At 39.4% G+C, this 13023-nt stretch overlaps 1 protein-coding gene across 4 annotated transcripts in view; it reads right to left on the bottom strand.

Moving 5' to 3' along the window:
• The window catches only part of lrp1aa (low density lipoprotein receptor-related protein 1Aa), a 187818-nt gene that overhangs the window by 118008 nt on the left and 56787 nt on the right, over positions 1-13023 (bottom strand). For all 4 annotated transcript variants that reach the window (XM_079597544.1, XM_079597546.1, XM_079597545.1 and 1 more), the window contains exons 7-12: positions 3851-4013; positions 3486-3708; positions 1885-2074; positions 1609-1752; positions 390-626; positions 125-305 (exon numbers count right to left, since the gene is read on the bottom strand). In XM_079597544.1, coding sequence (XP_079453670.1) covers positions 125-305; positions 390-626; positions 1609-1752; positions 1885-2074; positions 3486-3708; positions 3851-4013 — 1138 coding nt within the window. The remainder of the gene's footprint in view (positions 1-124; positions 306-389; positions 627-1608; positions 1753-1884; positions 2075-3485; positions 3709-3850; positions 4014-13023) is intronic.

The following is a 13023-nucleotide window of genomic DNA, read 5'->3' as shown; positions in this document are numbered from 1 at the left end:
TTAAACATACACCAAATAAATCTATAGTGTGCATAAGTGATTTTACAGTTTTGGCCAATTAAATGTATGATATGACATTCATGTATTAGCCCACAACTGCTAAACAATTCAGTCTAGAGCTCACCCGTGCCGAGGGTCCACCACAATCGCTCGAGGATGGGTCATCTTGCCCTCAATGAGAGTCTTCCTGGTCTGAGAAGCTTTCTCGAGCCGAGCAACACTGATGGTCTTCTTGGGACCATCATCTGTCCAGTAGAGATTATTGGCCATCCAGTCCACAGCGATTCCTTCAACAGTGTGAATACCTGGAACACCATACACACATAACCAAATGAAGAATACACACCAGCAATAAGATGAATAAATTAATAAATTAACATTTTTAGCACCTTCTTTAAGGATGATGTCTCTCTCCGTGCCATCGATCTTCTGTCGGCCAATCAGGTAGCTGGTGGCATCAGCGAAGTAGATGAAGTTACTCTGTGCATGGAAGTCCAGAGCTCGAGGGTTCATCAGGTTCTCGATGGGGATCATGTATTCATCCTGAACTTTAGGGTTTATGTCCATACCACGGATAACGCCCGGACGACCCTTCCCGTACACCAGGAATAACTCATGCTCAGGCTCTGGGGATTAGACACCAGGGACCGAACATAGGGAAAAGTGAGTCTATGGTGACGGTACTAACTTGTTTCTTACAATCAATTCCAATCTCTGCTTCTTGTCTTTTTCAAGGTCATGTGTTCAGAGGTCACTCACAGTTCACAAATCAATTCTACCAATAGTTCATTGCATATTCAAAGCAAACAGCTTGAAATCAATATTGGGGGTAACCGGTAAAGACCTTCATCTTTTTGAGAGATTCAGCTAAAGTGTGGGTCAAACCTCCCGTCTAGATGGTATGCATACACATCACTAAGGAACTATGTGAAAGAAAAGTGCGAGAGTTTGAAATAACAAATGCTCAATGAAGCTGAGCCAATAGAACCTGTTCATTTTAACTGGCCAAAACTGCTGTAAATCTGATGGTGAATTGACCGTTCGCAAAGACCCGCCTTTAGTTACTGTCGCTATGTCCGACAAGCTACGCCTCTCTCACACACACCATGTTCTCACGCAGTGAAAAATACATTGCGGAGCAGAGAGACACTGACAACACACTGATAGACACAGACTAGCTTACTTTTCGGTTACTTTTGATATTAAACATATTAAACAGTCTCACCTTTCAAATTTGGTAATTTGTTAAAAGAAATTTAAACAATAAATACCGTTTTGTGTCTCTTTAATGTGTGTGACAGATCGCTGTAGAGCCTCAGTTAAAGCTGCTCGTGAACCGATCATCTCTTCCTTCTAGTTCATTTATAGCATCAAATAAACATGAATGAACATCAGAAGGAATGTTGTTTTAACCGCGGAAAGACGTCAGTACACTCCGCTTCTCAAGTTCAAATCCTCCAATGTTAATTTACTGACTCTCCTGACTGCTTTGTCGGACAAAATAGCGGATGGCGAAGTATGATTGGTCAGATCACCTGTCAATCAAGCTCCCTGCGAAGGGTCAATTGATAGATGAATTAGAATCTGATTGGCTGTGAAGTCACTCACTCTTGCAGGATTTGCCATCATTGCCCAGGCTAAAGCCAGACCGACAGCGACACGTCCGACTCTTGTGGCTGTTGCCCAACAAACAGATGTCTGAACAACCTCCAGCTTTCCCAAACTTATCGGGTTCACAGGCATGACTCCGCACTGAAGAAGAATAACAAGAGAGTTCGAGTGAGCTGGAGCTTGACTGTGGTGTAGTGGTTGCATTTTACACCATTATATATGATACTGGCTCAATCTATACAGCTGAGCAATAGATGAGGAAGAGTGTAATACCAGAGGGCTGGCGTCTCTGGTGGTAAACATGTAGAGCTCCTCCCTTGTCCACACGGGTGACCACTTGATAATCTGAACTGTTGAATCGATTGACGCGGATCACACTGGTCTTAGGCTGCATGTTGGCATTGTCTGAGTTTGTGGCATATAGATAGTTCTCAAAGACTGTGAGCCCATAAAGATGCTCAATCTGAGAGAGAGAGAGAGAGAGAAAAAATTCAATTATTGTTCAATTAATTCTATTATTTGGGAAGTTGTGCTTGCTCTGTTAGCTTGAGTGAGCAAGATACACACATAAACACACAGATTAGCCTTGGGCTGAGCAGCGAAATGTTATCCATAACTCAAGCAGAGAGGAGGAAATCAGGCTAATATATTTACAGAATCAGATTTAATAAAATGACTCAGTGGCACTAATGAAACAACACTGTCTCTCCCATCTACTAAAGCATTTATCACAGTAAACAATGCTCGCCACTATTAGACACTCTCACAATGCAATGGATTAAATGGTAAATGTTAGGTTCAATACAGCTGCTGAAATGTAAAGTGGATGGATGGATGGATGGATGGATGGATGGATGGATGGATGGATGGATGGATGGATGGATGGATGGATGGATGGATGGATGGATGGATGGATGGATGGATGGACATTAGGGTGGATGAATGGATTGGTGGATGGATGGATAAACAGATAGACGTTACGATGGATGGATGGATGGATGATCACATCAGAATGGATGGATGATCACATCAGAATGGATGGATGGTCACATCAGAATGGATGGATAAACAGATGGACGTCAGGATGGATGGAGGATCACATTAGAATGGATGGATGGATGATGGATGGACATTTGAATGGATGGATAGATAGATGGATCAATTGACATTAGGGTGGATGAATGGATTGGTGGATGGATAGATAAACAGATAGACGTTACGATTAATGAATGATGGATGGATATATAAACATATCAACATTACGATGGATGGATGGATGGATGGATAAATTAATAAATCGAAGTTAAGATGGATGGATGGATGAATAAACAGATGGACGTTACGATGGATGGATGGAGCAACAGATGGACATTAGGATGGAGCAACAGAAGGACGAACGGATGGTTAGATGTTTGAATGGGTTTCGTTCCATTAGTTCTCTATTGTACAGCACTTTATTATAACATCTGTTGTTTTCAAATGTGTTTTATAAATAAACATTGACTTGATTTTTGACTTGACTTTGATGAATGGTTAGATGGTTAAGAGCTGAATGGCTGATGCTAGAAGTTTGGATTGATAAAATAGTTGCATGATTGATGGACAGATGGATGAAGGTGTGTGTGTGATCTTTTTCTGTTCACTGTAAGTGTTTTTGAGAAGATGGAAATCATGTTCATCTGCAGAATAATGTTGCTTTCAGGGGAAGTAAAAGAGGGAAGTTGATGCAGAGTACCAGGACATCATTGCTAAATGTTAGATTTACCAACTCATTGTCATTTAAATGATTCAAAACAATGGAGAGTTGAGTTATTGAGCAACACATTTGTGTGCAACCACATGTAAAACATTTGATCTTTGTACTTGCTCCTTACCAACAGTCCTTGAATGATGGTGTGTCTGTTTTTGCCTTCATAGTCCACTACCTCGATGTAGTCCAGATAAGCATCAGCCCAGTAGACCAGCCTGTTGACCAAGTCCAGGGTGATGCCATGTGGGAAGACAATTTTACTGTCCACCAACTTTGTTCGGTTCTGTCCATCCATATCACAGCGTTCCACCTTTGGGATCTGTCCGTAGTCGGTGAAAAAAACCTTTCTGTTGAAGATAACATTGAGAAAGTAATCATTATACATGCGTACACCATTGAGCAAATATTCTGTTTTTTAAAGGAAACTGCTCAATATTCAGCTAGCTAGCTGTGTCCATGGAGGAAGTGTGAGCTTGACAATGTTCATACCCCATGGCTGGATCCAGAGCGATGCCTTTAGGGTTGTAGAGTTCTTGATCCAACAGTGTCACACATGTGGTTCCATTTTTATCACATACAAAGATTCGATCATCCACGTCGTCAACAAAATAGAAGTTTCCCGTAAGCCAGTCTATTGCCATCTGCTCTACATCTGTAAAGAACAGAGAATGAAGAGAAATGTAGGTAAAACAGAAGTTATGTGTTTTATTTGTGCCCCATTCTATTAATTTGTTATACAGTTAAGTTTTAAATCTCAATTTAAATTGGAGGTACTTATTTTGATTGAATCATTCAAAAAATAAGACCGTAAACTCTTTAACAGTTGTAGAACAAACTGAAATCATTCATGATTGCATTCAATCAAGAACATTTTTTTAAAAATTCCTCACGATTAGTCACAAGATACGCTAAAAAAACCCTATGTTGTAGTCGAGACCAGCTCATTCGAGTCTGAGGCACGACCTGAAAATGGTCGAGTCCGAGTCAAGGCCGAGCCCACACGTTCCCGAGTCCAAGACAAGATATATGAAAATATAGTCTAGGACTCAAAACTCGAAGTCCAAATCTTGTCTTTGGTCTCGTCATGACCTCATGAGTATGTGAATTCGTTCTTGACTCGGACTCAACCCTCAACCAAATCTTGACTATAAGATGAGGGGCATTTATTAAGAAAGTAAACATAAAAGAATGGTAAGCATGCATTCATTTATATGCAAATAAACACAATGGTGCCTGACTGGCGCTGACTATTCATTTACCAACCATGCAGTTTTGTGGTTAAGTGACTCTGTGACTCTATTTTAAAATAGTGCTAATAATAATACAGTGGTCTCACATCCATGTTTCTCTTTTTCACTTCTACAATGACGCTCTTTCTCTTTGAAACAGCTGAGTCAGGGGACTATCTGAAGGCATGTGCGCATGTTACACAATTTCCAACAAAGTTGTTTTAACAGCTGTGATCGCTGTGGCTAACTGTGGATTCTTGCTCCTTTGCAGTCCCCCACCTCTTCAATGCGCCCCATTCTGACCTTAAAATGTCAAACCGTCTCAATGTATCTGAACCTCTCCTCCTTTAACCCCAGACATCCAGTTTTACCAAATCATACTTTTAAATGGGATGTTGCACATTTGAACATTGAGTGGCTGTGAAAACGTGGCACAGGAAGGCATAGAAACCATGACTGTTGGGTAAAATTGTACAGGAGATGCAGGAAAATCCAGACAGATGGAGAGATAGAAGGCTCAGGGGAGGAGACAGAGACAGTGTTGGCCTCTCTTGTTTCTACAAAGGAAAGTTGGCCATTGTGCAAGAGCCAGACGTTTACCGGAATCAAGGGCTGTATCCCCAAAGGTGTTGTTTATTCAAGAGCCGAGTCCTGCCTAAACTTTTCCAGCTGCCCGGACTGAAAGCCAGTGATTAAAAACACAGATCAAAAACACTGAAGATTGGAGAAAAGAGCAAGTGTACAAGTGACGGTTGAGGAAGACGAATGGGTCTTAGAGCAGCTGCCGTCTGAACAATGCAAGAATAGAGGAACGCCACAGAGGAAAACCAGAGGAACAGTGGGCTGAGGAACCTGGCTTCAGTCTCATTGTAATTCCTAGTCAAATTGTAGGTCTCGTTGGAAGGAGGGAAAGAAATTCCATTTGTGACACAACTTTCCCTCTACACTGAATGAAAACAAATGGTCTAATGGCTCTAGCTCTCATTTCCTGAGACAGCTTCATATGAAAATGCATGGAGCCTAACAAACAAAGGCCTGTATTTACATCTTGAACCTTATTTTATTAATAGTGGAGTTTGTTTAAAGCTGTTTCTCAAACGGCCTTGACATTTCAAGAATAAGCTCAGCAGTTCAAAACTAAATGCATCTGACAATATGCCAAGCCAGGTTTACAGCTATGAGGTAAGTAATATTTTTTTGTCCATATTGAAACCATGGACGTCTTTGATTCTATTGTTTGCAAAACAGGGCAAAAACACTTTATGGAGCAAGTTGCTTGGTCCTAATTTGGTTCCACCATCTGAACCATTGTAAATAATACATTGCTTGGCAAAATAATTATGAATTTGCTATCAATAAATAAATAAAAATGTTCTCTTATTTATGAAACCTTGCAAGGTATATGTAGTAATAGTTTTATAAAAGCTGTGCCTTATAACAGTAGCCTGACTTTGTCATACTCATATTCTAGGCAGAATGTGAGTCTGATGCTGCTCCACAGGGCTTTGATTATGAGGCGTGTCTTAACCGAACCAGGAAAAAAAAACCTCTGCACTCAATTGGATAGACCTACAACCAATCAGAGCAACGCAGTAAGTGACGTATGTTGATCGACGCACAGTGGTCAACAGAGCTCAACTGCACGCAAGCTGGAAGAAGTAGTAAATTAATGAGTGTAAACGATCTTTGCCGTTGTTGTACAAATAATTGAAGAATTTGCGGAGAACTTACAAGCACGAATAGCATTTTTGAGAGAAATACAAAAGGTGTATGTATACGAACAAGTTCTCCGTTTAGGATTAGATCTCGACAATAAAGCAAATAAATCTTCTCACATTTGTTGGCCCTGTCTCAACTTTATAACACGGTTGCAACATGACTTGACTGATTTTAAAAAATGGAAAGACGCTGAAAGAGAGCCGGCTGAAGAAGCGTGTTCATCTGAGGCTTCAGAGAAGAGATCGTGAGCGCATCCCTTCCATTAGTGTTCATTGCGTCCCATCTTCTTAGCCACCATCGGAGCCAGCTTGATAAATTACACTTTTGCCGAATCCCGTAGGAAGGACGGCAAACACACCTTTCCGATCGACAAATGCTTTTATAACAGACGCGATAGCGGAATCTAAACATCTCAGTTCTCCAGCTGCAGAATCTTCATCTTTGTTGAAAACCAATTCAACCCAACCGCTCTTTGATGGCGTGGGTGAATACGTAACCGCAGATCATCTGTCCATCATCGATTAAAGCCCGCCCTGGCAATTTGATTGGCTCGGCCTTCTGGGAGTCGAGCATAATTGCTCCTCAACGGATCGAGTCCAGACCGAACTTCCCGACCAAAAAATTTTGTGGGCGGGGTTCGGGCCGGCACCCAGGCTATTATAACGGCCCATCACTATTGTAAAATTACTGTAAACCATGGAGTTTGACATCCTGTCCCAATTCAGTCCCCTCGTTTCTGTCTCTCGTCAAACAGCCTTACAAAAATAAAGGCATAAATGCCCACAAATATGACATAGCTGTGGCTGTTCACCACTGTAGCAGGTAGGCAATAATTTAGGAGGAGAGGCAAGCAATGTAAAGTGTTGCTAGCTTCCTTTTTTCTCGTGTTATGTCCCAATGCTTGTACAACCAAAATTGAACCCACATGATCTTGATCGTGTCTGGTTTGTCTTCGCTTTTAGTTACTCACTGAAGGCAATTTCTCTGAGGACAAGAAGGAATTAAAATCTATGATTAGCATAAATAAAAGCATTAAAATAAAGCTGGATTGCATCCAATTGCAATAGACGGACTTGATTCACGCTGCACACCAACATACACTCAAAAAAATGCTGGGTTGTTTTAACCCAATTTTGGGTCAAATATGGACAAACCCAGCCGTTGGGTTAAATTAATTAAATTAAATTTTTAACCCAACGTTTGGGTTTGTCCATATTTGACCCAAAATTGGGTTGAAACAACCCAGCATTTTTTAGAGTGTAATGAACATTGATTCATTGATTTGGACCAAAAAAAAGGTGCAAGACTTGCTGACACCATTCAAATGGTTCACATTAAAATAAAGAGAGATAAAAACCAATAAAGTAACAGTTAAGTCAATCAATGAACACAGATAGGTCAAGCAAAGCACAGGTTGTCAGAGAAAAGCGTGAGGGTATTAAAACCAAAACAATGCCCTGAATGTTGGCGGAGCCAGAAATGTGTGGCAGACGCGGTTAAGCGTGAGCCGATTCGAGCACATGATCGTTTAAGAAGCTTTCCGGAAACTTCTGTACCACGCAGACCGTATGTCAGAACACCGCTCCCTTCTGCTTTAACCCACATTACTTCATCACACACCCTGTCTGTCCGCTATTTACGCTGAGACACACCAAATGACCGTGCTAGTCAATAACACTCCTGATCTCTGACGAACATGTACATGACGGTCCACATTTTCCAAGATACTAAGATACTAAGATTTAAGAGAAAACACAGATGATGTAAAGATCGCAAACTGAGCTGGTGTAAGCATCACATCTCCACCTGTACATGTCAGTTTTATATGTTTTCCTGATAAAGCTCCAGAGCCGCAGACGGATGGGGGGTTGGGTCGCCGCATGTCAACCACGACGTCTGGAAAATGTTCCACAAAACAGAATATAAATATGCTGCAGCAAACCCCAGCAACCTACACAAACCACTCATAAAACACACACATAAACACAGACACATATGGATCATGGCTTCTGGAAGAGTGCAGTCCAGCAGATGTTGTTCTGTATCTCACGAGCTGAACTTAATCTGTCCTGGCAGACTCGAGACACATATATGAGCACACGTGTGCTTGAGTGAGACCATGGTAAAATAGTTCAACTTAAAAAAAAAAAAAGGTCTCGTTACATTTTGTGCAGCTCCATAGCGAGAAAGTGTCCTGTTTTAATAAGTGAAGTGATTAAAACTCAACGTATTCACAGATGTCATATTAATATTGCAATCTAACATTACAGATATGTGACCCTGGACCACATAACCAGTCACATGGTTTATACATCATCTGAAAGCTGAATAAATAAGCTTTCCATTGATGTGTGGTTTGTTATGATAGGACAATATTTGGCAGAGATACAACTATTGAAAATCTGGAATCTGAGGAATTAGGACTTAAAAATTACAATCAAAAAAGGAATTATTTGGTTGAACTTTAATTGTGGATAATAATTCCTCACATTGGAAATGCATTTTCTTAAAGCTACACTGTGTAACTTTTTTAGTTTATTCTTAGCTAAAAACACTTAGTTCTTTCGAAAATATATGTGCTCATTAATGTATATTTACTTCGTTCAAGTAATAAAGTATTCTTGTGAGTGTATAATATGCCATTGAAAATACATACGGGTAGTGTTGTCAAAAGACCCGGTACTTCGGTACCATTTCGGTACTAAAAAAATTAAATGGTTACGGTACCAGCTTTTCTTAAGTACCGGTGGTACCGAAGTATCGGGTTAATCCGGTTATTAGTTCGCTGTCCGAACGGTGCACAGTTGCGTCCTCTTCATAAACACACCGAGACATGGCGACCGGCGGCGCTGCTAATGCGGTGGCTCTGAATCCACTTGTTGACAAGAAAGGAGGAAAGAGCCGTTCATATAGCGCGTCTTTTGCACGTGCAAATTCATTTCCCAGGCGGCAGGCGCGCCTCTGTTCATGGTTGCATAGCAACGGCAGACGCAACGGGAAAGCACGCACTTGTGGAGAGGAGAAAGCGGTGCAAACTGCGCTCTCCATGATGACGAGGAAGTATCATCAAAGAATTATTGATTTCTAGCCCTTGCATTAGCTTTACTACTAGATATATTAATTAAGATGAGAAATAAAAAGCCGTCCTGTACAGCGATGATCAGCTGTTCGGCCGAGCTTTCCATGTTGTTACGGAAAGGCCGCTGGTTTTTGTCACATGACCCGTTGAGATGCTTCTATTATAAGCCGCGCGCCTACATTTGAAATAACGAATTTGCACGCGCATAAAACGCAATATGTGAACGGCCCCTAAAGTGGTATCGTGTGCGGTTGTATCTAGCTTAAAAGGCCTTTTAAATATGACCGCAGTTTTGAATTAAATAAAAGGACAGTCAAGTCAAATAAAACACGTTTTATCTCCTGTTTAGTTGGTAACACTACAATAAGATACCATTCATTAACATTACTTAATGCCTTATCTAACATCCAACACATTGAGTGAACAATATATTTTTACAACATTAATGTATGTTTGTGAATGTTATTTAATACAAACACTTGATTGTTCATGAACAGATAAAACTTTTGATTTAAAAAATGTATTAGTAGGCTAGGCTACATTTTTAAATTACCATAAGGAGAATAATTGCTTCAGTGTATATAACTATTGTTAGGTCATTGTATCTAATGTTATCTAACAAATGGATATACACCTTAATATATGCAAATTTAATCTAAATTAGCTTTGGTACCGAAAATTGGTACCGAGAACCGTGGATTTTCACAGGTATCGGTACCGAATACTGAAATTTTGGTACCGTGACAACACTACATACGGGTGAGGGGTTCGAATGTCGGTCGCCATGTTGCTCCACCATCTTGAAAGTACATTAGCCAAAGAGGGACATACCCGTTAATTCAAGCTTCGCCTTTCGCGTCTCCGCAATTCACTGGCACCGGCCCTGTTTTTATTTTTTCCTTTCCCTCTCCCTCGCACCTCCGTCACATCAACTGATCTCTGCTCACGGAGAAAATTATATAGCCTACAATGTAAACGTTGCCTTACGCTAGTGATGTCGTACAATATACAGAATAACGATAGCACTGATAAAAGTTACTTTACTAAGATTAGCTTGCATTCGTCTGGGACTGATAGCTGATGTTAGCAATGAAATGGTAAAAAAATAACGAAAACATAAAACTATTATTCATTTTACATAGATGTCATAACCTATATGTTAACTGACAAATTAAATTACTGCAAATTATAATAGTTTTCTAAAGTAACCTCATCACTTGAAGGAATACTCATGGACGAGGTCGAACTGGAGGCCATGTTAATCTTGGACTACATTGGCCACCGTAGGAGTTAAAACGAAATCGGAATTGAGAGGAACAGAAACTAATATTCACTGGATGGTCATATACCTTTTCACCGCTAGATGGGGGTAAAAATCACACAGCTTTAACATTAAACCAGACTGTAAACTTCTGTAAACTGAATATCTGTGTGTAGTGAAAACACGACGGTAACCCTATAGTTAAGTAAAGTGCTAACATGCCAAACTAAAGCTGCAATCTAGACCTTTATGTGAAATTACACATAATAATTATGTTTTTATTTTAATTAACAGCAATGCTGTTAATAATAGTATGTTTTTTAGATTAAATATATTTACTACTATATTATACCACATGCATATTATAAATTATATTATATATTATATTATATAAATGTATATTAATTTGGTTGCTTACTATTTTGTATTTTTCTAATTGAAAACAATAGTTTACTGCACACATGTAAACATTACATACAACTATTGAAAATCTGGAATCTGAGGAGCAAAAAATCTAAACATTGAGAAAATCTCCTTTAAAGTTGTGCATTTATGTTCACGATTGTGCTGCACTCACTCACAAAAATACATGTTTTATATATTTACGGTAGGAAATGTACTAAATATCTTTACTTAATATCCTAATGATTTTTGCCATAAAAGAAAAATTGATAATTTTGACCCATACAATGTATTGTTGGCTAAAATAAACCAGTGCGACTCGTGACTGGTTATGTGATCCAGGGTCACATATTAATACCATAGTTTGTGATTTCTAACTAGTGAGGTAAATGTTCTTCATGCATTAAAGGGCACCTATTATGACATTTAAAATGTTCCTAATGTTGTTTAGGGAGTCCCCAACAACAGTTTTACATGCATGCAATGACAAAAAACACTTTTGTTTTTGTATAATATGCATTTATTTTTACCTGATTTGCTCACCGACTCCCAAATGATTCGTTTAACGACTCGTTTTCCAAACCCCTCCTCTGCGCGACGCTAATCTGCGATTGGTCAGATGACCCAGCAGTGTTTACAGAGATAATACTTATTGTTTAACACGGAGTACAATGATGCTTTTATCAATTAAATTGTATTATAATAATGATTATAGTCCACTGCTTTATAGTTTGTAGTAAAAAACGAAAAATAAGATAAATAATTTAATGTTATGTTAGCGAGCATAGCCCAGAGTTCATATTGTAAAAGCACAATCAGTCTTTGTTTGCGTTAGCCCGATGCATAAACATAACGTTTTTACAAAAAAAAAAATGCAGTTACGTTACAGTTATTACTCTATTCTTTAGACAACTCCGAAAACAACGACAAACACTTCACATATCTCAATACAATTGTCATTGAAGACCTAGAAGCTAAACGGTGCTTACACAACAAACAAAATAATTATGCATGCTACATAAAATATAAAAGCAACAATTATTAATAACACTTACAGGTTGTGATACGGAGGAGGAAGCTGATGCAAATACACTTGGAACTGAACCTTCCTTCAATATCAGCCACTCGCGAATCCAAGTTTGATTGCATTTAAAAAACAATCGTCTTCAAAATGACGCGAACAAAGCACAAGGCTCGGACTATACTTCTGTGGTATAGTTGTATATATGAATTGTAGCCACTTAGTCTTCAAATGCTCCTCCTTGGGCAGATGAAAAAAAGTTTGCTTTTGAGCTGCACTTCAGAACACAGCGTCTCGTCGCCATGATGTTTCCCTGCTGGCCTTGGAGAGCAATAAGTGGGCGTGTCGTATTCAAATAACTTGACAAGTTGACGTCATCTAGTCAGAGAAAAAGCTTCGGTCTTCTAACGATTCATAAAAATGACTCAGAGTCGACTCTCACTTTTGAAAGACAATAACTTTATATACGGTGCACTTTCATATTTCAAACTTTGCAGGATGTTTTTGTTCACTTAGATCTATGTTACACACTACATGAAAGGTAAATTTCAAAATTCCATAATAGGTGCCATTTAAAACGTCTGTTTCCATGAATTCTACAATAGTATCTTTCCGTTTGTTGAGATAAAAGCAGAACACATCACTCCTACACTGTGAAGAGAAGAAGAGTGGAAAACATCTGGTCGCCTCATCTGCATGTCACGCTGAGGTCATGAATCACGGCACACACATTTCCTGTGTGACCCTTCCAGAGACCGCCAGCTAGAGAGATCTGACCCGTTCACGACAGCATTTCTAGAGAAACGCTTCAGGTTCTTGAGCTCTCTCGAAAAGAATGGCATTTGAACGGATATCTTAACCACGAAATGGTGCAATAATCTGCAATGAAAATACCAAATCATGTTCACGAGACTCTTTCAAGTTATTAAATTACTCATTCTTTCTAAAAGA

This window comes from Phoxinus phoxinus, assembly GCF_949152265.1.
Source record: "Phoxinus phoxinus genome assembly, chromosome: 22".
NCBI classification, from domain to species: Eukaryota; Metazoa; Chordata; class Actinopteri; order Cypriniformes; family Leuciscidae; genus Phoxinus; species Phoxinus phoxinus.
The sequence above is the reverse complement of the archived record's forward strand: the minus strand, read 5'-3'. Positions and strand labels throughout refer to the sequence as shown.